Raw genomic sequence first — 22287 nt, 5'->3', positions numbered from 1 at the left:
ATGGGGACATATACATAAACCTATCTGCCATCTTAATGGTTTGCAAATAATACCTTTCTTCTTTCCTTTGCATCTAATGGCTCAATAGACTAACCACACAATTGTATAATATATGAGTTGCTGTGCTATTCTTGGAGAGTGTTTTAGTTGTTTTATTTTCAACTTCTATAGAGCTGATATGATCCCTGAATTTATTTTAAAGATGGAGTTTAATGGCCCATCTTCGCGAACGAAGATTTGGGGAAAGGTCTTTTTACCTTTCCAGCCTGCGCAATGGATTTTTTAGGTGAGACACAGCCTGCGCTGAACTGAGCCCACCCTTTAATCCTAAGGTTCATCTGCCGGGGCCAAGCAAGCTTGGACAATGGCAGTGAGGTCCTCAGGACGTAGGTTTGTTTAGAGTGTCCTTCTCATAGATGGATGGCCACACAGGGCTAACGACCTCCATCAGGCCAGGAGACCGGGGAATCGAACCCATGGTCGCAGCAGTGAAAGTCCTGCACGCTAACCACTAGGCCACCAGGGGTCTAAAGATGGAGTTTAATATTAAAGCTAAAGCTCCAGTCTTCCCAAGTTATTGTTTTGTCATTCTATCTCTTGGTACTTGAATTCTAGTACATCTGGATAATGGTTACCTCCCAGCCATGTACTCAGCAGTCTCTTTTTCAATGATGCTTATAAGCATTTTTTCATTACCTTTGGAGAAAAGGATAGATCTGTACATGCTCCCTTGCTAGATTTATGGAGGTAGTTGAGAGGGAAACTGTTGCTTGCTTTGCAGATTTTCTATGTTGTAGTGGTATCTAGGCTTCCTTGAACTAGTAAAAGGCCATTATAGCCAGAAATATTTGGGATTCTCACATTCCATAAGAAAATCCAACTTTTAAAAATTGGTTTTTTCATCTCTTTCCAAAAACACAGCTTATGTTTCTATTTGTGTGAATGTAGCTTGCAAGTTTTACATATGTGATGTTATGCAAATATCTGTTTTTTTCCCATGAGCTGGAAGGGAGTGAGGTAGAAGTATGCACTGAGAGTTGTCTCTTCCTTTTTGATTTTTGTATCTACTTCTATCCAAATAGACTTCTTGGGAGACTGTAGGGGGAAAGAAGAAAAGCCTTGGAAAGGAAGGTTTGGAAAACAAAGAGAACAGAGAGAAACGAGGGGACAGAGAAATGAGCCGCAGATGGGGAAGTTCCAACAGACGGGGAAGAGGAGGCAGCCGTGGCCGAGAGTGTACGTACAGGGGTTCATTTTTAAAGATTCAAAAACTTTTCTTGCAGCTGAAACTGGCTGAGTAAGGAGCAAATGCTTAATGGAGTAAAGTCTGTCCAAGCTATAGCTCAGCACTGAAAGGGATCATAACCTGTTTATGCAACAGGTATGCTCGATGTGTCAATGTGACTTGGTTTTGGGATGGTCTGTGTTTATTCAGAGACACTCAATTTAAATTTCTGTCCTTTTTTGATTGATTGAATTGATTGATTGATTGAATCTTGTACAAATTGCTGTTCTTTTTCTAAGTTTTATAATTGACTCTTTGTAAGACTGCTTGAAAAGCAAATATCTTGCTGCACAGTTGATACACTTTTTTTTCTTTTAATGAAAAAATTATCCAGCTTTGATTACATCTCCTTTTATGAGTGGGAGAACCTGAAGATGTTCTCATCTTTTTATAAGGGGAATGAAAAGACTGGGATCATTATTACTCTCTAGCATATGTTACTCATAAGCCAACCAAAGGTGAGTTTCTACAACACAGAAAGTTCTTCGTGGATTGAAACATTTAAATTTTTTCTACAGCTTATACAGGTGCAATAATGCATTGTACAAAAGCAAACTGATGTTTCCAAGGTAGGTAGCATCACATTAGATGCACATTGCTTTTTCCGCTTAAGTTTTATCATCAGTATCAAAGCTATATACATTTCCTGTAAGGGCCATACACAACACTGATAGATGAGCAGAGAAACCAGAATAAAAAAAATATGTTTAGCTTTTCACTTAAAAGCAGGAAAAATATTTACAATATTAGTCAATTCTTCTAATTAATTATTGGAATATCTTCAAGTATTGTGCCAGTGATGACATTGTGAATCTTTGTAGAATAATGACAAAGATAGGAAAAAATAGTAATAAAATTTACAGCTATGCTTAGAAACATTGAAATCAGATCCATCAAAATAAAAGTGAGGGGCAAAATTTTTTCCAGAGCCAGATGCTGCTTGTCTCTTTTTGTAAACTGGAATTAAAGATTTTTTTCAGGTCGTTACCAGATCTTGATATCTCTTCCCAGTCCAGGCATTAATGGTTTTGTTGCTGCCATTAGGAAAAGTTGTGCAGTGCAAAATTTCAGCAGTGTTTTAAGTGGCCAGTCTTTTTTTTCCCCTCAAAGAACCAGCCATCTTTTGGAGTACTTCATTGGGAGTTTTCCATTAAATAGTTAAGGTGCAGTGCTTTTCTAATGCCTCATCTTCACTCTATTGTTATCCCTCTGATTTAAATACAGAGGAGAGTTCTTTTGAGTTTCCCTGGTTGTACAGGGATATGTGTTATTGGCAGACAGAAGAGTTGGTGTTCTTGGTTATTCTTTCACTGTTGCCACTCAGCCTGTTATTGAGAAAGCATAGTATGAGGCAGCTTTATTTCCTACCTCATTAAAGAGGTGAGACCATAATTAATAGTGTAGGCTGCAAAACACTGCCTTTCTCCCCCCCAAAAACCCAACCCAAATGAAGTGTGTCTGCTGAGGGGCATTTCCCTCTTATTAGATATTTTGCTTCCTGTAAAGGTTAAATGCATGCAGGTACCCCCAAAATACCAGGCAGTGGAAGGATTTAGGAGAATTTTTTTCCAAAGTCGAGAACACTAAACATCTCGGTACAAAAACTGCACCAGGCCTAAGAAAGACACACCCCCTGTTCTTCTTGGACTTTTATCATCCCCGGCCCCCCTCGCCATGGGGTCTTCAGACATGTCTGCAAGAACTCATCTTCTCTTGTACCCAGGGAGTCAGCTTCTCTGGAATGTGGGAGGAGAAAACATCTAAAACTGTCTCTGGGATAGATGCCTCTTTCTAGGCAGGAAAGCTTTCTTAAGAGAAATAAATCCTCATCTCCTTGTAATAACTCTTCCAGAAGGGTCTTCTACACTTACACTTCCTAATTGTCTAGTGCAAGGTAAACATAACTTGCTTGTAGCTAGGCTCCAAAGAAGAGGGGTGACTGAGATGTATTAACCAGCTGACTTTAAAATCTTGCCTTTTCTTTTGAGATTCAGGTTAAGCAGATGGCTATACTGTCTCATGTATGAGTCTCTTAAACTGTCCTCTCTCCGCAGTTAGAGCTGAAGAGAATGGAGTGGGCAACAATCAAGGAGACAGGCCTTCAGACCGTGGAAAACGTGGCCATGTGAGAGGTGAGATGGTAGCATTGGTGCAGGACTAGCACCAATGATTTCATATCCTGAAATGGGACTCTCCTATTTACTTCTTTAAACACTTCTTTTTAAGCATTTGTTGGTTATCCTTTGATTCCATAAGCATTTCAACCACCTTTAATTTAGGTATATTCCTCTCCCTTACCCCTTGTCATGTCTTGGTCTCAGAACAACTTAAAAGAATTGACATAGATCACTTTTATGGTAATTTCCTGTGTAGCAGGCTGGTGTGCTCTGGCTATGGAGAGCTGTTTTCCCAGATCAATTCATGCCAGTCTCCTGAGAGTGGGAGTGTGCTGGGCTCCACAGGATGTACCTTGGCAGCAGGAGAGTACAAGATTCCATCTGTAGAGCTCTCAGGAAAGAATTTGATGTGTACTTGTGCTGTTTCTTTGGGGTGAATCTGGTTGTCAGGCTTGCCTTCTGTTTTCGGTAGCCAATCAGAGAAAGTACAAGCCACCTTAGAGGCTTTTTGGTAACAGAAGGAATTCTGTATAGAGGGTTTGATGAGAAGAACTGTGGAAAAAGAATACTGCAGTCTTAGGTACAACTCTGATCCTATCCTATAGAAGAGGTAGGAAAGGTGTTGATAATGGATTTGATGTAAAATCAAGGGATGTGTAGTTGGTTTGGATTTTCATGAGTTGGAGCGGAAAGAGGCTTGTTTCTTCTTAGAGCAAGAGGAATGAAAATGAGTAACTTAGGTACAGTGCAGATTGTGTGGGGAAGTGGGTATTAAATGAGTTAAATTGATAAAGTGCATAGCAGAGCTAATGTACTTAAGTAATGTCTGATTGGTGAAAAACTCTGCCTTCAAAGGGCTCTTTTCTTTGGAATATCCAGTAATGAGGCATTCAAAGACAGGCACATCCAACTTCATTGTCTCCAGATCTTGAAGGAGTGGAAAGATGCAAAGATGTGTAGCTTCCAAAGGGTTGCAAGAATGACTCGATTGTGTCTGTGAATCAGCAAATACCAAATAGAACATGCAGAGAGGTAGCCTTGTGGGGAGGGTGTGGTACAGTTCATAGCTACAATTTTTTGGTATGTTGGCACTGTTGATGGAATGTAAATATTTCAGTTGTTTGTTTTATAAAATAATCCTTTATACTGAAATTTTAAAGGTAGGACTTCTTAAAATTGCTGGGTGAAACCTATAGGTTAATTTCAAATGCAGTCTGTTTTTTGCTTCGTAACCTTATGAACAATACGCTGTTGCTCTCTACATGAATATCATATGTCTTAAGCCAAAACACTGACCTATCTGACTGAAGAATCACAGAATCACAGAATACTCTGAGTTGGAAGGGATCCACAAGGACCGAGTCCAACTCTTAAGTGAATGGTCCACACGGGGATCAAAACCACAACCTTGGTGTTATTAGCACCATGCTCTAGTGTACGTAGTATTACTATATCTCTCTACCAAGTATTTTAGACTGTACATTAATGTGAGAAAACTATCTTAATGAAGTGTTTTCAACTGTCTGTGATAAACTGGTTGACTTCAGTATCACTATATTACAAGTGTGTGTATTCTGTGGCAGGAAATATCTAATTACATTTTATAATGCAAACCTGTCCGGTTTTTTGACCAGGACAGAGTTAACTTTTTGCAGTAGCTGTGAAGGGGCAGAGCCCTGTGGGTGTGGCTAGGAGGTTATTCCATACCACCTCATGACACTGGGGGGAGGGGTGTGCTGAAGTAAGGGACTCTAGCTTCTGGGAAGGAGGGGGCAAAAAAGGTGATGGAGGGTCCCTCCTGCCATTTTGTTCATTGTCGCAGGGGTTGCAAGGTGCCAAGTCGTTCAGTGAGCACTTTTTTTGCATATAAATCACTCTCTTTTTAGACACTTTTGTTATTAATAATGTTACTATTACTGTTGATTTTCTTATCTCATTGCTGTTTCCAGTAAATTGTTTTATTTCAACCAGTAATCTCTGCATTTTGTATCTCCCACCAGAGGGAGGTGAGCAAGTGGAGGGGAGGGGGCACTAAATTAGGGACTGCCACTCCTAAACCATGACAAAACCCTTGAAATCTGCAGGGAATTGTATAAAGTTGTGTAATTTACTTCTCAGTATTTCAGGGATGCATGTCCTCCTTTCTTTGGATATTAGTAAAAATAATAATAAAAATCTTCCTGTCATTTTATCTGGTAGTCTTTCTTTTCTGTTACACAGAATAGTCAAATGTGGAATAAAGCACTTAAGCTGCAAGTAAATAGATGGCTGGTAATCACTACAGAACCCTTTTTCAAAAATGTTTAATGCAGTGTGTGTAGTAATCTAGGGGTCAGCTAATATTTGTGGAACGTGCTCTCTCTCTCTGTTTTAAGCTACCTGCTCAGGGTTATCTTACTGGTTGCTTTCTAGAGGAATATTTGCTGGGCCATTGTGTTATTGCTTCACTGTAGAACAATATAATTTTAAGAAATTATATCCACTGAAAATAGCAGAAATGGTATTGACACTGTGGTGAAAATATGATGTTCACTGAGGGGGAAAACCCCTGATAATGAGTATTTCAGTCTTGGTGCTGTAGACACTAGCATGTTTAGGAGACTGGTTGATGGAGTCCCTTGGGAGGCAGTCCTGAAGGGCAAAGGGGCCCAGGAAGGTTGGACATTGTTCAAGAAGGAAATCCTAAAGGTGGAGGAGCAGGCTGTCCCCATGTGCTGAAAGACAAGCCGACGGGGAAGACCACAGGCCTGGCTGAACAAAGAACTTTGGCTGGAACTCAAAAGAAAAAGAGTGTATTAACTTTGGAAGAAGGGGCAGGCAACTTGGAGGACTACAAGGATGTTGGGAGGAAATTAGAAGGGCCAAAGCCCAGCTAGAACTTAATCTGTCTACTGCCATAAAAGACAATAAAAAATGTTTCTATAAATATATCAGCAGCAAAAGGAGGGATAAGGAGAATATCCTTAATTGGGTGTGTGGGGAAACATAGTGAGAAAGGATGAGGAAAAGGCTGAGGTACTTAATGCTGCCTTTGCCTCAGTCTTTAATAACAAGACCGGTTGTTCTCAGGGTACCCAGCCCCCTGAGCTGGAAGACAGGGACAAGAAGCAGAATGAAGCCCACATAATCCAAGGGCAAATGGTCAGCAACCTGCTACACCACTTAGACACACACAAGTCCATGGACCTGGATGGAATCCACCCAAGGGTACTGAGGGAGCTGACAGAAGTGCTCACCAAGCCCCTTTCAATCATTTATGAGCAGTCCTGGCTAGCCACCTACAAGAAGGGTCAGATGAAGTATCTGGGGAAATTAAGGTCTGTCAGCCTGACCTTGGTGCTGGGGAAGGTCACTGAGCAGATCATCTTGAGTGCCATCATGTGCCAGGTACAGGACAACCAGGTCATCAGGCCCAGCCAGCATGGGACTATGAAAGGCAGGTACTGCTTGACCAACCTGATCTCCCTATGACAGGGTGACCTGCCTAGTGGATGAGAGAAAGCCTATGGATGTCGTCTACCTGAACTTTAATAAAGCCTTTAACACTGTCTCCCACAACATTCTCCTGGAGAAACTGGCTACTCGTGGCTTAGATGGGTACACTGTTGGCTGGGTAGAAAACTGGCTGGATGGCCAGGCCCAGAGAGTGGTGGTGAATGGAGTTAAATCCCGCTGGTGGCTGGTCACTAATGATGTTCCCCAGGGTTAGGTATTGGGGCCAGTTCTGTTTATCAGTAATCTGGTTGAGAGGACCGAGTGCACCCTCAGTAAATTTGCAGTTGACACCAAGTTGGGCTGGAGTGTTGATTGCTGGAGGGAAGGAAGGCTCTGCAGAAGGATCTGGACAGGCTGGATTAGTGGGCTGAGGCCAATTGTATGAGGTTCAACAAGGCAAAGTACCAGGTCCTGCACTTGGGTCACAGCAATCCCATGCAGTGCAACAGGCTGGGGGCAGAGTTGCTGAAAAGCTGCCCAGCAGAAAAGGACCTCGGGGTGCTGGTCAACAGCTGTTTGGACATGAGCCAACATGTGTCCAGGTGGCCAAGAAGGCCAATGGCATCCTGACTTGTATCAGAAATACTGTGACCAGCAGGACCAGGGAAGTGACCTTCCCCATGTACTCAGCACTGGGGTCAGTTCTGGGTCCCTCACTACAAGAAAGTAGAAGTTTTCAAAAAGCATGTGGATGTGGCACTTGGGGATATGGTATAGTGGTGCTGGGTCAATGGTTGGACTTGATCTTAGAGGTCTTTTCCAACCTTAGTGATTCTATGATTCTAAAAATGGTTAGTAGAGTACATGCAGTATATTGTGAAACTGATTCAATGCTTCTAGCTTTATGATAACTAATAAGACAAAATCATTTCAATTGTAATATATCATATAAATATGATGTCAATATAATATATTGAACTTCAGTGTTTGTTTTGGTAATACGGAATACCTAGAATCCGAATTTTCTATACTTAGCCTCCTTATTTCTTCGTAAGGCTTAAGCCTCTGTCACCTTGGCATCTGCTGGGTGGACAGCTGGCTCTGCATTTCCATAGCAGAGATCAGGACTGTTTGATTACTGTCTAGTCAGACATAAGCGCAAATCTAAGGTGTTGCCTGCCCGTCCAGTCCACATTTCCTTTTCCTTTTAGTTGTTCTTAAGCCTCTTTCTTAACCTTAAAGTGTCTTCATCTAATTTAAACCTGTCAATGTGAAAATTTGAATTTCAAAATAAAACAACTGTGTTGCAGTGAAAGGATTTAGGTCTGCAAGCTCAGCAAACTGGATTTTCTACAGAATAGATTATTAAGTTAATCGACTAGTCCCATCTGAGTTGTGATACTACATACCTTTCTCATGCTCCCATGTAGCATGCTTTTGTTTTGTGGGAAGAAATGTTGTGAAGAAGATGAACAATTCTTTCTATGCATGGATGGTACCAGAGTGAAGATGTGATTGTTTGATAATGAGTGTTTTGAACTCCCAATGGGTTTTAGTGGAAACAGAAAATCTCACTATCTGCTTGGGTATAAGTGTTGACTTCTCTAGAATTAATTCCAGAAAAGAAAAATATAAATTTAATAAGTGATGGCTAACATGAACCTAGTCAACTGAGGGAGGTGTGGTGGAGAGTAGGAAAAAAACCCCTAACAATACACAGTTGATCAGAGTTACAGTGTTAAAGGAAACAAAAACATATTTTAAGTAGTTCATTGTTTAAAATTATGTTGGATAGGGTAGTAGCTTAGTAGCTGCAGGAATTTTGATTGGAATCAACTGTAAACATAGTTCCCCAGTCCTGGGTTCCTGGAACAGAAATGAATAAGCAATTCTGCCTTGATATCTTAGGCAGCTGTTTGTAGATCCAAGTGTAAAAGAATGTGAAGAAATGTTATGAGGTTTTATATGAGGCAGGACACTAATTTTGTTATTTGCCTGATGTCCATCATTTGCTTTTGTGTTCAATATGCTGATTGATTGTAAGAAAGTCTGTTCCTTTAGACTCACTGGAAGATTTAATGAGCTACTGCCAAGTCACTTGTTCTTTTTTTGTTGGTATATAGAAATGTTGTTAGAAAAAATGCTCATTGTGAATTAACACAGGAAAAAATTTTTTAGTAAACATTGACGGTTCCAATCTAAACATATATATATGCATCTTTTTAGAGTAGTGTTAAAGCTATACTTTTTATGGTAAAAGCATTAACTGGCATTACTACTGGAGGAATTGATCTTGTCTATCTCCTGGTACATTTGAACTTGATTAGAGGATTGATCTAAGTTTAACCAAGCCAAAAAAGTAAAAAGGGGGCAGGCAGCATGGTAGCTGGGGACAACAGGGGTTTTGGTGGCTTATCCTGGGGTAAAGGTAACTGGTTTCCTGGCATTTAGCAAGCAGGAAACTGGTTTGAGGAGCTGATCCAACAGTGAACTAATAATTTTGTTTTCTGATAGTGGTTTTGTGCTCACTCATTTTGTGACAGTATGTGCAAAACTTAGTGCAGGAAAGAGCAGAGCTTGTGATCACTAGTAAGAAAGACTTCTGTTGTAGTAGTTCTGATTTAAATGGGTTTAAGTTACTGTGGGATTGCATGCTCTGAATTGTGGCTTGAAGCCCTGTTTGCTCGCTGACATTTTAGTCATTGTTAAAAAGTGTAAAAAGTTTGCAAATACCAGATGGGCATTCACAGTTGCTTCGTGACTAACTTCTCCATGTTGGAAGACTGTGTGCCTTTTATTTGTTGTAAGACCATGTTTTAATTATGGCAGCTGAGAGAAGTAACTTTCTTAGCATGAGAATTTAAGATCATACTAGTGATTTGAATGTGTTAAAGAATATCAGCCCTTCCCACTGGCATCTTGCATTAATGACCATGATGTATGAGATTCTGTGTCAGGGTGGTCTTTCAGTGGTGAATATTCACTGCCCCATATTTTGAATCAGTTCTTCATAAGTGTCTTCTAGCTTTAAATTTAGTGCTAACCCTGCTGGTTTGGTACTGTCCTTTTGTCTTCATTAGAATACTTTTTGTTGCATTTGTTGATTAAACCTAATTTCAGTTTTGACAGAAGGCATAGACATAGCTTTATGAAGTTATAGGAATCCACTTGAAATTCAAGTTCAGGATTAACTTTTTAACCAGATCACTTTGAAAATGCCTTGCTGACTAGTAGTCTAAGACTGCATGGAAATTCAGGAACAACATGATTTCTTTCTAGCAATTTCTAAAACTGTTAGAGGTTCTTATTGCTGTTTTTAGCAGTAGTTTATTGTGCCCATGCTGGTACAGCATCTTACATATGCCTGGCTTGCTAAAACTTCATCTTATGTTTAATATGCTAAGGTTATTCTTTCAGACTTTTACACTTGGGAGGCTGAGGAGACTTACTTCCTCTTCTAAAATCTATTTCTACTTTCATGCTAGCTATTCCAGCTAATCTCTTTGTACCTAATGTCTGCCTCACTCAAAAATATTTCTGCTTGAGTGTTACTGCGATTCTCAGCTCCCAATCAGACTTGTAGTTGAGTTTGTAACAAAACTGTTTATCTCTCTTCTGTGCATCATTAGTAAATGGTATTTAATGCTGTATTGATAGCTGTAGGAAGTACAGTGTCCTAAAGTAAACTTGTCTAGCTACTTTTACTCTTAAAAAAAACCAAACAAAACCAACATTTACTAGGCAGAAAGATAATCCAGAAGTGCACTGATTTCTAGAGCTACGACCCTGTAATGCCATGAATCGGCTTCCCAGATTGGGGATTTTAGGTGAGCGAAGGAAAGAAGAGCAGTAGAAGAGGTAGGCTGAGCAAGGAGGTTCAGAGGTTGAGTTATCAGATGGATACAGCAGGGCTCTGTGACACTGTTTATGACAGAGCAAAGAGCACAGCTCCATGTGTGGGCTCAGTGAAGAGGGATAGTGATTGCCCTGTTGCAGTTGTTACCTCTTTCCTAACCTTTGTCTTCTCTCTAGATTGTGAAAAGAGAGCAAAGAGGGGGAAATGGCCTAGTGTCAGACTTTATTCTGTGTTGTTGTTCTGTGTTGCTAGATGGGAATCCTTCCCCTGCAGGTTTCCATGATTGTCATTCTGTATAAAATATGGGTAAACCTTTTCATCAAAATGTGGATAAAGCTATCCTGCTAATTTGATGCTTCTAAGAAGTCCTTGAAAATGTAGGTAGTAGATATTTGTATTGGGTATTTGTGGTAAGGTTTTGGTAGCGGGGGGGGGGCTCCAGGGGTGGCTTCTCTGAGAAGCTGCCCCATGTCCAACAGAGCCAATGCCAACTGGCTCCAAGACAGACCTGCTGGTGGCCAAGACTGAGCCAATCAGCAACAGTAGTAATACTTCTGTGAACATATTTAAGAACGGGAAAAAAAAATTGCACAGAAGTAATTGCATCCAGAGAAGAGAGGAGTGAGAATATGTGAGAAACAACTCTGCAGACACCAAGGTCAGTGGAGAAGGAGGAAAGGAGGTGCTCCAGGTGCCAGAGCTGAGATTCCCATGCAACCCATGGTGCAGCCCATGGTGAGGCAGCTGTGCCCCTGCAGCCCATGGAGGTCCATGAGGAAGCAGAGAATCACCTGCAGCCCGTGGAGGAACCTCACACTGGAGCAGGGGGATGCCTGAAAGAGGCTGTGATCCTATGGGATATCTGTACTGGAGTAGGCTCCTGGCTGGACCTGTGGTCCTGTGGAGAGAGGAACCCATGCTAGAGCAGGTTTACTGGCAGGACTTGTGACCCCATGGGGGACCCAGGCTGGAGCAGCCTGTTCCTGAAGGACTGACCCCATGGAAGGGACCCACACTGGAACAGTTCGTGAAGAAATGTAGCCCGTGGGAAGGACTCACATTGGAGAAGTTTGTGAAGGAGTCTCCCATGGGAGGGACCCTATGCAGGAGCAGGGAAAGGACTCCTCTCCCTGAAGAGGAAGCAGTGACAGAACAACATGTGATGAACTGTCCGTAACCTCCATTCCTCGTCTCACTGCACCGTTGGGGGGGAGGGGGTAGAGAATCAGGAATAAAGTTAAGTCTGGAAAGGAGAAAGGAGTTGGGGGGAAGGTGTTTTTAAGATTTGTTTTACTTCTCATTATCCTACTCTGATTTTGATTAGTAATAAATTCAATTAATTTCTCCAAGTGAGGTTTGTTTAACCTGTGATGGTAATTGGTGAGTGATCTCTCCCTTGACCATTTGTGGAGGGGAGTGATAGAGCAGCTTTGATGGGCACCTGGCATCCAACCAAGGTCAAACCACCACAATATTTTGGAGGTCCAGAAATGTCTTTTAAAACATGGACAGCGAACTAGGGCAAGGAGAAGAATGAGTGGTGAGGGGAGGAAAAGGAAAGTCATTAAAATAGGAACTTTCTAAACTGGATTTACCATGTCTTGGAGCTGCTGTTTATTTCATTTAGATGGTCCCCTGAAAATAAGGGGTAATTTTGATCCAAATTTGAAGCTTATCATGGGTAATTCTGATGTTTGGACAACCAGTGTATCAGTGACTTAGGATTATAACTTTTGTACTCTGGTAAACTTGTAGTTGTTCAGTGACTTTTTATAACCACATAATTTTGTCATTAAAATAAACATTGCTTTCTTCTCAGTCAGCAGCTCTTAACCTCCTCCTGTTCTTGTAATACCAAATAATATACATAGTCTTCCTCAAAAAACCCTTACAAACAAAGCCTCAGATATTGAGGTTATAAAAAGGAAAAAATTCCACCAGAACTATGTAGAAATATGCCACTTGTAAGAAATAGTTTCTAACAGTTTACATAGATGTGCTTTATGCATGGTTAAGTAAACAAAAATTTTCATGCCTTCTTAGCACTATGCAACATGCCATTCACTATGTTAAGAATCTTGTTGTGAGGAAAGATTACGTGCAGGCATCCCAGATACCAGGCAGCGGTGGATTTAGGAAAATTTATTTCTGAAAGCTGAGAACACTGACATGATGGTGCAAGCACTGGGCATCCAAAGCACACACACTGTTCTCCTCAGGGCCTTTTATCATTTGCCTGACCCCCCGTTGCGGGGGCCTTCAAGCATGTCTGCAAGAAACTTATCTTCTCTTGTACCAGGGAGTCAGCCTCTCTGAAAAGCAGGAGAAGAAAACACATAAGACTATCCCTGGGAAGATGTCTCTTTCCCAGGCAGTAAAGCTTCCTTGAGCAACATAAACCCTTGTCTCCTCGAGTAAATCTTCCCGAAAGATTCTTCTATACTTACACTTGTAAACTGAGGTCGGTAATCAAAATTGGAGGCAACAAATATTTGTTGTTGTTAAAACAGAAATTAATATGCTTGTGGGTGATAACAAGGAAGTTTGAGTAATTTGAATTGGATAATTTTCATGTCAGTAGTTATGCTTAAGGGGGAATCAGAAGGAATGTGTGGTCACAGGTTGGTGAAAGCACAGGAGGGTAGGGGTGGACTGAGTCAGAGAAGGAAGTAAATGGAATATTTAAACTTTCTCCTCAGATAAGAAGTGACAGGGAATTTCTTGAGAGATCAAGGTATGCAGGGAGGCTGGGATTCTAAAGCATCTTAGGCAAGAGTAAAAAATTAGACAAAATTTTGAACAGTGTCTAATGATTTAGCAATAGCAGTCTAGTGGGATGATTCTTTAGGTGAGTCCTTTTCTTGGCATTTGGAGCTACTTCACTAGATACAGAAAAGATAGCAAAGAATTGCAAGTCCTGCTGAAACGCAAAGTTTTAGATGAACTGTGGCTTACTTGCATGTGTTAGGGAAATTTGGGAAGTAAATGGTATTTAACTCTAACCATAGTACTTTTTTTCGTCAACCATAATATTTTCTAATGTGACAGACTAGCAATTGGTGTCTCCTCTGCTGTTGCTGTTATATGGTGTTTTTTCTCCTAGGGTTTGGACGTGGCAGAGGGAGAGGAGCGGGGAGGTTTTCAGCCCAAGGCATGGGGTAAGAAACATGCAGAGCACAGATTTTGGCAAGGATCAAACTCACCGGCAATATTAATTGACAATGTTGCCACTGTATGTCTTAATATTCCTGTATGATTAACCAATATAGATGTAAAAATTAAAAAATTTCTTAGATTATTAATGGATTATTTTTGTCTTAATGCAGTATTTCTAACTAGACACACATATACAAACCTAATGTAAATTCACTTCATGTTAATATCTCAAACTTGGAGAACCCATTTGTACCTATCAGTAGCAGCCATCAGTAGTGCCTTGGAGGCTGAAAGCTCTATGTGGTGCGTATAGTTTTAAGTCACTTTAAAAAAAGATTTGTTTCAGTGCAATGTAGAACTTTCAAGTTCTATATAAAACCAGAAAGACTAGTGATTCTAAACTTTCTCCTGTTTTTGAGGTTTCATGCTTTAGCTGTTTGGACATACATTGACCGTAAAACAAACTTAAAAGAAGTTACTCAGCAACTCTAAAGTTTGTTCCAAGTTTTGTTGGAATAACTTGCTTCATGAAGTGTAGCCTCGACTACTTTTACTTAGTGTTTGCCTTTAATGACATTTCATGTAACATCAGTGATGTCATGATGAACAGAAGACTCATTCTACTTTTCTAATAATTCTTCTTGTTCATACTTGTAGATGATAAACTGAAAAGAGGTTTTTCTTCAATAATTCTTTTTCACCTTTTAACTGCATCTGTGTGTTTTGGCATTGGTGTCAGGAGTGCATTCTGAAATAGTCTTACTGATGTTCCGACTCCTGTCCTGTACAGGTCTGGTGCTCTGAAAGGACATGATACTGGTTTCTCATCAGTAAGCCACCTGCTGAGAAACTGCCAACTGAGAGAAGCTTATCATTGTGCATATAAACTAATGCTTTATAAGACTGAAGGAGTAGGTATGCTGTTAACTGCTTTTTCAGGAATTGTTGGTTTGGTTCAGTTTCTGTACAGTAATTTTTTTCAGTCTCTTAATTTTTTTTTCTCCTTTTATCCCTCTTTTATCTGTGTCCGCTCATAGAGGAAAAATTTCTTTTGAAACCAAAACTATCAAGATTACGTGGAAATCAAGAAGTTTAATCAAATGCAACTTCAGATAAAAATGATGACACTTGTGTTCATTGAATGACCCATATGTTCTCTTCCATTTTTAAACTTTTAAAACTCTAGGACATTTAACCCTGCAGACTATATGGAGTCTTCTGCCACTGATGGCTTTGGGACAAAATCAGATATTTGGGAGACTGGTCAGAATGATGCAGATGATGGAACTGGTAAGATACTTCAAGAAGTGGAAGGACTGAAATGAAGACCTGTAGCAATTTGCAGTTAAAATAACCATTCTGTTAGTGTTCAGTTAACTTCTGAAAATGTGAATGCATTTCACATGACACAGATCATTTTTATAGCTTAACTGCTACTAATGTGCAGAGCACGTGCTGTAGCCTGCGTGACTTATTAGAATGAAGGGAAGGCAATTTTCAGCTTTTTTGTTTTAGTACCAACAAACCCTTGAGAGACAAAGGCATTTGAAGAGTTGTTGGATGAGCCTCGTATGTGAAGAACTGTGTTAAAGGAGAAGTCACTGCCCGAGTATTCTCACACCATTCAAGGAGTCACACACACACCACCTGAGAATTTAACTGCTTAGACCAGAGTCCCTTCGCAGTGGGTGGCTCCAGTGAGCTGATGAGTTCCCCTTTTGACTCTGTGCTCACACACACTTGCTCTCAGGCATGCTTCCTCCTCCTTCAGGCTTGACCCTAGGTACAGCAGCAGGTCAACTTGACCTGGGTGCTTCTGGAGAGGGACCCCAAACAAAGAAATCCCTGGGCTTTTATGCCCTCACAATCTATGCAACCATTCTTCACCCGTTCTTCACGCACCTTGCATGCACCTCTTGATCCAATGGTGATTTTTGGTCTGGGGTCTTCTAACCCCTTACTGGATTCTTTCTCTGTGTCCATGCAGAAAGGCCATTAACTGTTCTTATCTTGTCAAGTTGCAGTTCTGCTGATGGCTGTAGCCTCCTTATCTTCTGGTTTGTACTTCTTGTACACTAGCTCAGTCGACAGAGCATGGGAAACTGAAAAGTTTTTGATTTAGAGTAAGTGCTATGTAGCAACAACTAAAACATCACTGTGTTATCAACATTATTCTTGTACTAAATCCAAAACATGGCACTGTAACAGCTACTAAGAAGAAAATTAACTCTATTCCATTTGAAAGCATATCTAGGTGAAAGTGAATTTTTTTGCATGTCACATTAACATATATTCTGTTTACTTGAAATCCAGTGTCCAATCATACACAACAACTAGAATTAAATGTTAAACAACAGTAGCATTGGGACAATGAACTTTCATTAAAGTTAACTTTTGAGCTGTAGATTTTGAGCTGTATCCGATTTGCAAAAAAAAAGAGCTTTCATTGGGTTTTCCAAGGGTTTGGTCACCCATTAGATAAAAATCTATGTCAAGTAGCTCCCCTTTAGTCTTATTAACTTTATACCACAATGGGTCATCCACTGATTTTATACTTAGTCATGCAGTTGTGGTCCTCTGGGTTAACAGCACCAAGAGTAATCGGATGTCTCACTTCATCTCTTTGGTGTATAGATTCTTTCCAATGCAGTTATTTGTTAGCTGATTGGTTATTAATAACTTGTTTGACATGAGAATGATATATCCAGTTTTCCTTTCCTAAAACTTTAACAGCAAAATTAGAACACAATAAGACAGTATATGGCCTCTCCCATTTGGGTTCTAATATGGATTTTTGTGAAAATACCTGAATTAACATTTCCATCTCCAGGTTGTATATAAGGTACCTGTATTTCAGGTGGTGAGGACTGACATGATTCCTTTTTTTCTTCAAACCCATTTTCCATATATGTTAGACACTCTGCCTAGTACTTCAGAATTTTTGACAAAATGAAAATGTCACTGACCAGCTGGAGTGCATGGAGCTCCGCCTAGGAATGGACAAAGAGATGACCGAGAGTTTATGGGTCAGGATTAAAGGGAGAGGAAGGACAGGTGCTATTATAGTGGGGGTCTGCTACAGGCTGCCTGACCAGGAAGATCGAGCAGATGAGGCCCTCTACAGATAAATAGGAGCAGCCTCACATTCACAAGCCCTGGTCCTCATGGAGGGAGGACAACTTCAACCACCCCAATATCTGCTGGAGGGGGACACCACAGAAGGGCATAAGCAATCCAGGAATTTACTGGAATGCATTGATGACAACTTCCTTCTCCAAGTGATAGAGGAGCCAATGAGGAGAGGTGATATGCTGGACCTTGTTCTCACCAACAAGGAGGGGCTGGTGGGGAATGTGAAGCTCAAGGGCAGCCCAGGCTGCAGTGACCATGAAATGGTGGAGTTTGAGATCCTTAGGGCAGTGAGGAGGACGCACAGCAAACTCGCTATCCTGGACTTCAGGAGAGCAGACTTTGACCTCTTCAGGGATCTGCTTGGTAGTGTCATAGGATAAAGCCCTGGAAGGAAGAGGGGCCTAAGAGAGCTGTTTGATGTTCAAGGATTGTCTCCTCCAAGCTCAGGAGCAATGCATCCCTACAGAGAGGAAGTCAGACAAAAATGCCAGGAGGCCTGCATGGATGAACAAGGAGCTCCTGGACAAACTTAAACACAAAAGAGAAGGCTACAGAGGATGGAAGCAGAGACAGGTAACCTGGGAGGAATACAGAGAGGTTGTCCAAGCAGCCAGGGATCAGGTTAGGAAAGCTAAAGCTCTGATACAACTAAACCCAGCCAGGGATGTCAAGGGCAACAAGAAAAGGTTCTATGGGTAAGTTTGTGATAAAAGGAATACTAGGGAAAACATGGACCCTCTCTAGAAGGAAAGGGGAAACCTGGTTATTTGGGACATGGAGAAGGCTGAGGTACTCAATGACTTTTTTGCTTCAGTCTTCACCAGCAAGTGTTCCAGCCACACTATCCTAGTTGCAGAAGGCAAAGGCAGGGACTGGGAAAATGAGGAACTGCCTGCTCGAGAAGATCAGGTTGGAGACCATTTAAGGAATGTGGAGGTGCACAAGATCAAGTTCACTGGAAAAGGGGAAATATAACTCCCATTTTTAAAAAGGGAAATAAGGAAGACCCAGGAACCTACAGGCTGGACAGTCTCACCTCAGTTCCTGGCAAGACCATGGAGCAGATCCTCCTGTAAACTATGCTAAGGCACGAGGAAAATAAGGAGGTGATGGGTGACAGCCAACATGGTTTCACTAAGGGCAAATCATGCCTGACAAATTTGGTTGATGGGGTTTACAGATGTGGTGGATGAGGAAAGAGTGACTGACGTCACCCACTTGGACTCGTGCAAAGCATTTGACAGTCCCACATGACATCCTTGTCTCTAAACTGGAGAGACAAGGATTTGATGGGTGCACCACTCAGTGGATAAGGAATTTGCTGGATGGTCACACTCAAGGAGTTGCAGTCAAGGGCTCAATGTCCAAGTGGAGACCAGTGACGGGTGGCATTCCTCAGGGGTCAGTATTGGGACTGGTGCTGTTTAACATCTTTGTTGGTGACATGGACAGTGGGATTGAGTGCACCCTCAGCAGGTTTCCTGATGAGACCAAGCTATGTGGTGCAGCTGACACACTGGGGGGAAGGTATGCCATCCAGAGGGACCTTGACAGGTGGGCCTGTGCAAACCTCATAAAGTTCAACAAGGCCAAGTGCAAGGTCCTGCACCTGGGTCAGGGCAATCCCAAGCACAAGTATAGGCTGAGTAGAGAATGAATTGAGATAAGCCCTGGGGAGAAAGACCTGGGGGTGATGGTTGATGAAAAAATGAATATAGGCCAGCAATGTGCAATTGCAGCCCAGAAAGCCAAGTGTATCCTGGGCTACATCAAAAGCAGCATGGCCAGCAGGTTGAGGGAGGTGATTCTGTCCCTCTACTATGCTCTCGTGAGACCCCACCTGTAGTACTGCATCCAGCTCTGGGGCTGCCAACATAAGAAGGTTGTGGACCTGCTGGAGCATGTCCAGAGTAGGGACAAGAAGATGATCAGAGGGCTGGAGCACCTCTCCTGTGAAGACAGGCTAGGAGAGTTGGGATTGTTCATCCTGGAGAAGAGAAAGCTCCAAAGAGACCTTGTAGCAGCCTTCCAGTACCTGAAGGGGGCCTACAAGAGAGCTGGAGAGGGACTTTTTACAAGGGCATGTAGAGATAGGACAAAGGGGAATGGCTTTAAACTGAAGGAGAGTAGGTTTAGGTTAGCTATTAGGAAGAAACTCTTCCCTGTGAGGGTGATAAGGCACTGGCACAGGTTGCCCAGAGAATCTGTGGATGCCCTGTCCTTGGAAGTGTTCAAGGCCAGGCTGGATGGGGCTTTGAGCAACCTGGTCTAGTGGAAGGTGTCCCTGTCCACAGCAGGGGGGTTGGAACGAGATGATCTTTAAGGTCGCTTCCAAACCAAACCATTCTATGATTTTACAACAAGTCGAGCAACTACTGGTGATTCTTTTTGAAGCAGCATAAGTTCTTGGTGCTGATTATCTATCACTGCTCCCATGTGAGTCTTCTTGTGAAACTGTCTAGCCACAGTAATTATGTATTTCTTTGGTAGTATTGGTTTCACTGTAGTTGTCTATATTCATTCATTTTTGTTTGCTTCCCATTCTTTCCACTGTTCTTTTTGATATGATGAACAGTCATTCTCATACGTTTTGTGGTCTGTTAAATTTGGCTGTTTGCTTTCGTCTATTGCTGGAATCACAACCATGCATCATCTCGGAGGTTGTTGGGCTGCAGCTTTCATGGCTGTTTTGACTAAGTCATTCCCTCTGTTAATTTTTGTAGTGCCCTTAGTATGGGCTGGGCAGTATATGACAGCAATTTCTATAGGTAGCTGGATTGATTCTGACCAATTATATATTTCTTCTCCATTGGACACTTTCCTGATCATGTGATGAATCCTCATTCTTTCCATAACATTCCTGTTGTGTGACATATCCTGAAGGCATTTTGAGAATCTTTATAAATATTGAGTCGTTTACCTTTTCTCAGATGTGCTACATGTTTTAAAGCTACCAGTTCTGCTCCTTGTGCACTCATCGTTACTGGTAGAGGTTCAGCTTCCGTTACTTGCCCACGGCTGGTCACAGCATATCCAGTCTGTTGTTGTCCATGCAGGTAGTAAAATGAGCCATCTACAAACAGAATTAGGTCTGGATTCTGCAAAGGCACATCAGTTAAATATGCTTATGGTTTACTTGATATGTTCATCACCTACTCACACATAATGTTGTTCCCCATCATCAGGCAAATGCATTAGGGATGCTGGATTCAAGGTATTGCATCTTTTCAAAGTTACGTTATCTGCCATTAGAAGAATTAGCTTGCATCTGTGTGCCTGTTGCGGCAATAAGGCTTGGGTTGCATACTGTTTCAACAGTATTTCCACTTTGTGACCTAAACTGTTACAGGGTATCCCAGAATGAGGGGACGGACCCCATGCAATAAGTTCTATGTCCTCATTTCTTGTTGCTTCTGTCAGAGGCTTCATTAATTCTCGTAACTCAGGAGTTCGTCAACAAAATCCCACAGTTCTAAGAAATCCTCACAACTGTTTCTTTGTAATCAGACGTGGAAGCTTTATTTATAGCTTCTATTCTTTCTGGGTCTATTACTTGCTGCCCCTCCCTTAGGATAAACCCTAAATATTTAACTTCCTCCTGACACAGCTGGAGTTTGGATGGAGATGTGGGATGACCTTTCTCTGCTAAGGCAGTATGTAGGTGTATAGTATCTGTTCTACAGGCGTCTTTATCTGTACTTTCTTTTAGCAAATCATTACATATTGTACAAGAGCTGATTTACCCAGCAGTTTTATGTCTTTCAAATAATTTCTCAGTATTTGTGAAAAAATTGTAGGATACCATGGGGAGACTCGTCCAGGTTAATTGTCCGTTCCATGTAAAGGCAAACTTGTCTGTCCCTATCTGAGGAGTACTAAAGGCAGTGGTTAGATCAATCACAGTAAAATATCCTTCCCAATGTGATATTTGTAAAAGTATGATAGAGGATTCAGGCACTACTGGATGAGGAGCCACAGTGTGCTGATTAATTAGATCTTGTGCAAAATGGTATTCCAGGTCCCTATCTTCATCTAATCTATTGGGTTTTTTTTACAGGAAGTATAGGAGTATTATTTAGCGACACACACTCTTTCAAAATTCCTTGAGCTAAGTACTGGTCTATTTGCTTTTGAATTCTCTTTTCAGCTTCTTGGGGATTAGTATACTGCTTTACAGCTGGGGGCGGGTTTCCTCCATGTTTTTGTTTACGGGTTGAGCTGAAACTAGTCAACCTACATCTGTGCTAGTTTTACTCCACAGCTTTGTTGGTACTGATTTCAATATTTCCAGTATTTTTAGCTCACTGTGGGCTTTCAGTGGCCACAGTCATCATTACCATGATTATTAAATCTATTCCTTCAGGTCACAAGTGTAATTCTATGTCAAGAGCCTGTGAGAGATCTCTCCCTAACAGGCATGCTGGGGAGTCCTCTGCTAATACAAATTGCCCCCATACACTCTTGTTTCCTATGGTTACTAATAGGGGTTTACTTGAATTCTGCTCTTTGTCCTGTGACTCCATGTATTAAAATTCTGTCTGTGGTCCCAGACCCTCTTGGGGTAAAATTCACAAGGGATAATGTGGCTCCTGTATCTACCAAGTATTCAGCTTCACATCCTTCAACTTTACCTATAGTATGTCCCTGTTGGTCCAAATGAATTGCCCACATATGAAAATTTTTTAATCTTTACACACACACACCTCCCCCCCCAATCTGCAGGGTCCCTTTTCTATAGTCATTGTGATTGTGAGTCTTCCTGGGACAATTTTCCCTGGTGACAATTTCTACCTTTTGTTATTTCCTGTGGCTGGAGTGGACATTCCCACTGTGTATGTCCTAAATTCCCACAATAACAATGCTCACTTCCAGCATTCCTTCCTGTTCCTCTTTCCTTTTATCCTGGTCTTAGTTCAGATCTTGTATCTGGTCTTCTCACTCCCCGGTCTGTCCTTCACTTGTAAATTCCTTGTTAAAGATGCAGCCAGTAAATTTATTTTCTGTTGTTTTGTTTTTCTCTTTTAATCTGCTCAACTTTTTGCCTTTCCCTCGTGCCCATCATATACAAACACAGCAATACTCAAAATCTTTTGCACATTCTCTCCCTACTAACCAGGCATGTGTTCATTAAAGTATTTCTGTGTATCGGGGGCTGCCTGATTCACAAAGACATTATTCATGAGCACATCATAAAAATTCTGCAACATCACTCCTCTATGTTTTAGCAGAGCTTATTTGGAGCCATCTACAGAAATCACTCAGATGCTTATTGGGTCTCTGCCTGTGTTCTTGTACTTTGGTCCAAT

At 41.4% G+C, this 22287-nt stretch overlaps 1 protein-coding gene across 3 annotated transcripts in view; it reads left to right on the top strand.

Annotated features, from left to right (window-relative positions):
* The window catches only part of LOC113960653 (ubiquitin-associated protein 2-like), a 110238-nt gene that overhangs the window by 5472 nt on the left and 82479 nt on the right, over window positions 1-22287 (top strand). For all 3 annotated transcript variants that reach the window (XM_027670323.1, XM_027670321.1, XM_027670320.1), the window contains exons 4-7: window positions 1083-1236; window positions 3340-3417; window positions 13797-13851; window positions 15036-15139. In XM_027670323.1, coding sequence (XP_027526124.1) covers window positions 1083-1236; window positions 3340-3417; window positions 13797-13851; window positions 15036-15139 — 391 coding nt within the window. The remainder of the gene's footprint in view (window positions 1-1082; window positions 1237-3339; window positions 3418-13796; window positions 13852-15035; window positions 15140-22287) is intronic.

Source organism: Neopelma chrysocephalum, unplaced genomic scaffold, assembly GCF_003984885.1.
Source record: "Neopelma chrysocephalum unplaced genomic scaffold, ASM398488v2 Primary Assembly neopelma1_96827, whole genome shotgun sequence".
Classification (NCBI taxonomy): Eukaryota; Metazoa; Chordata; class Aves; order Passeriformes; family Pipridae; genus Neopelma; species Neopelma chrysocephalum.
Note: the sequence above shows the minus strand (reverse complement) of the source record. Positions and strands in the feature narration are given on the sequence as shown.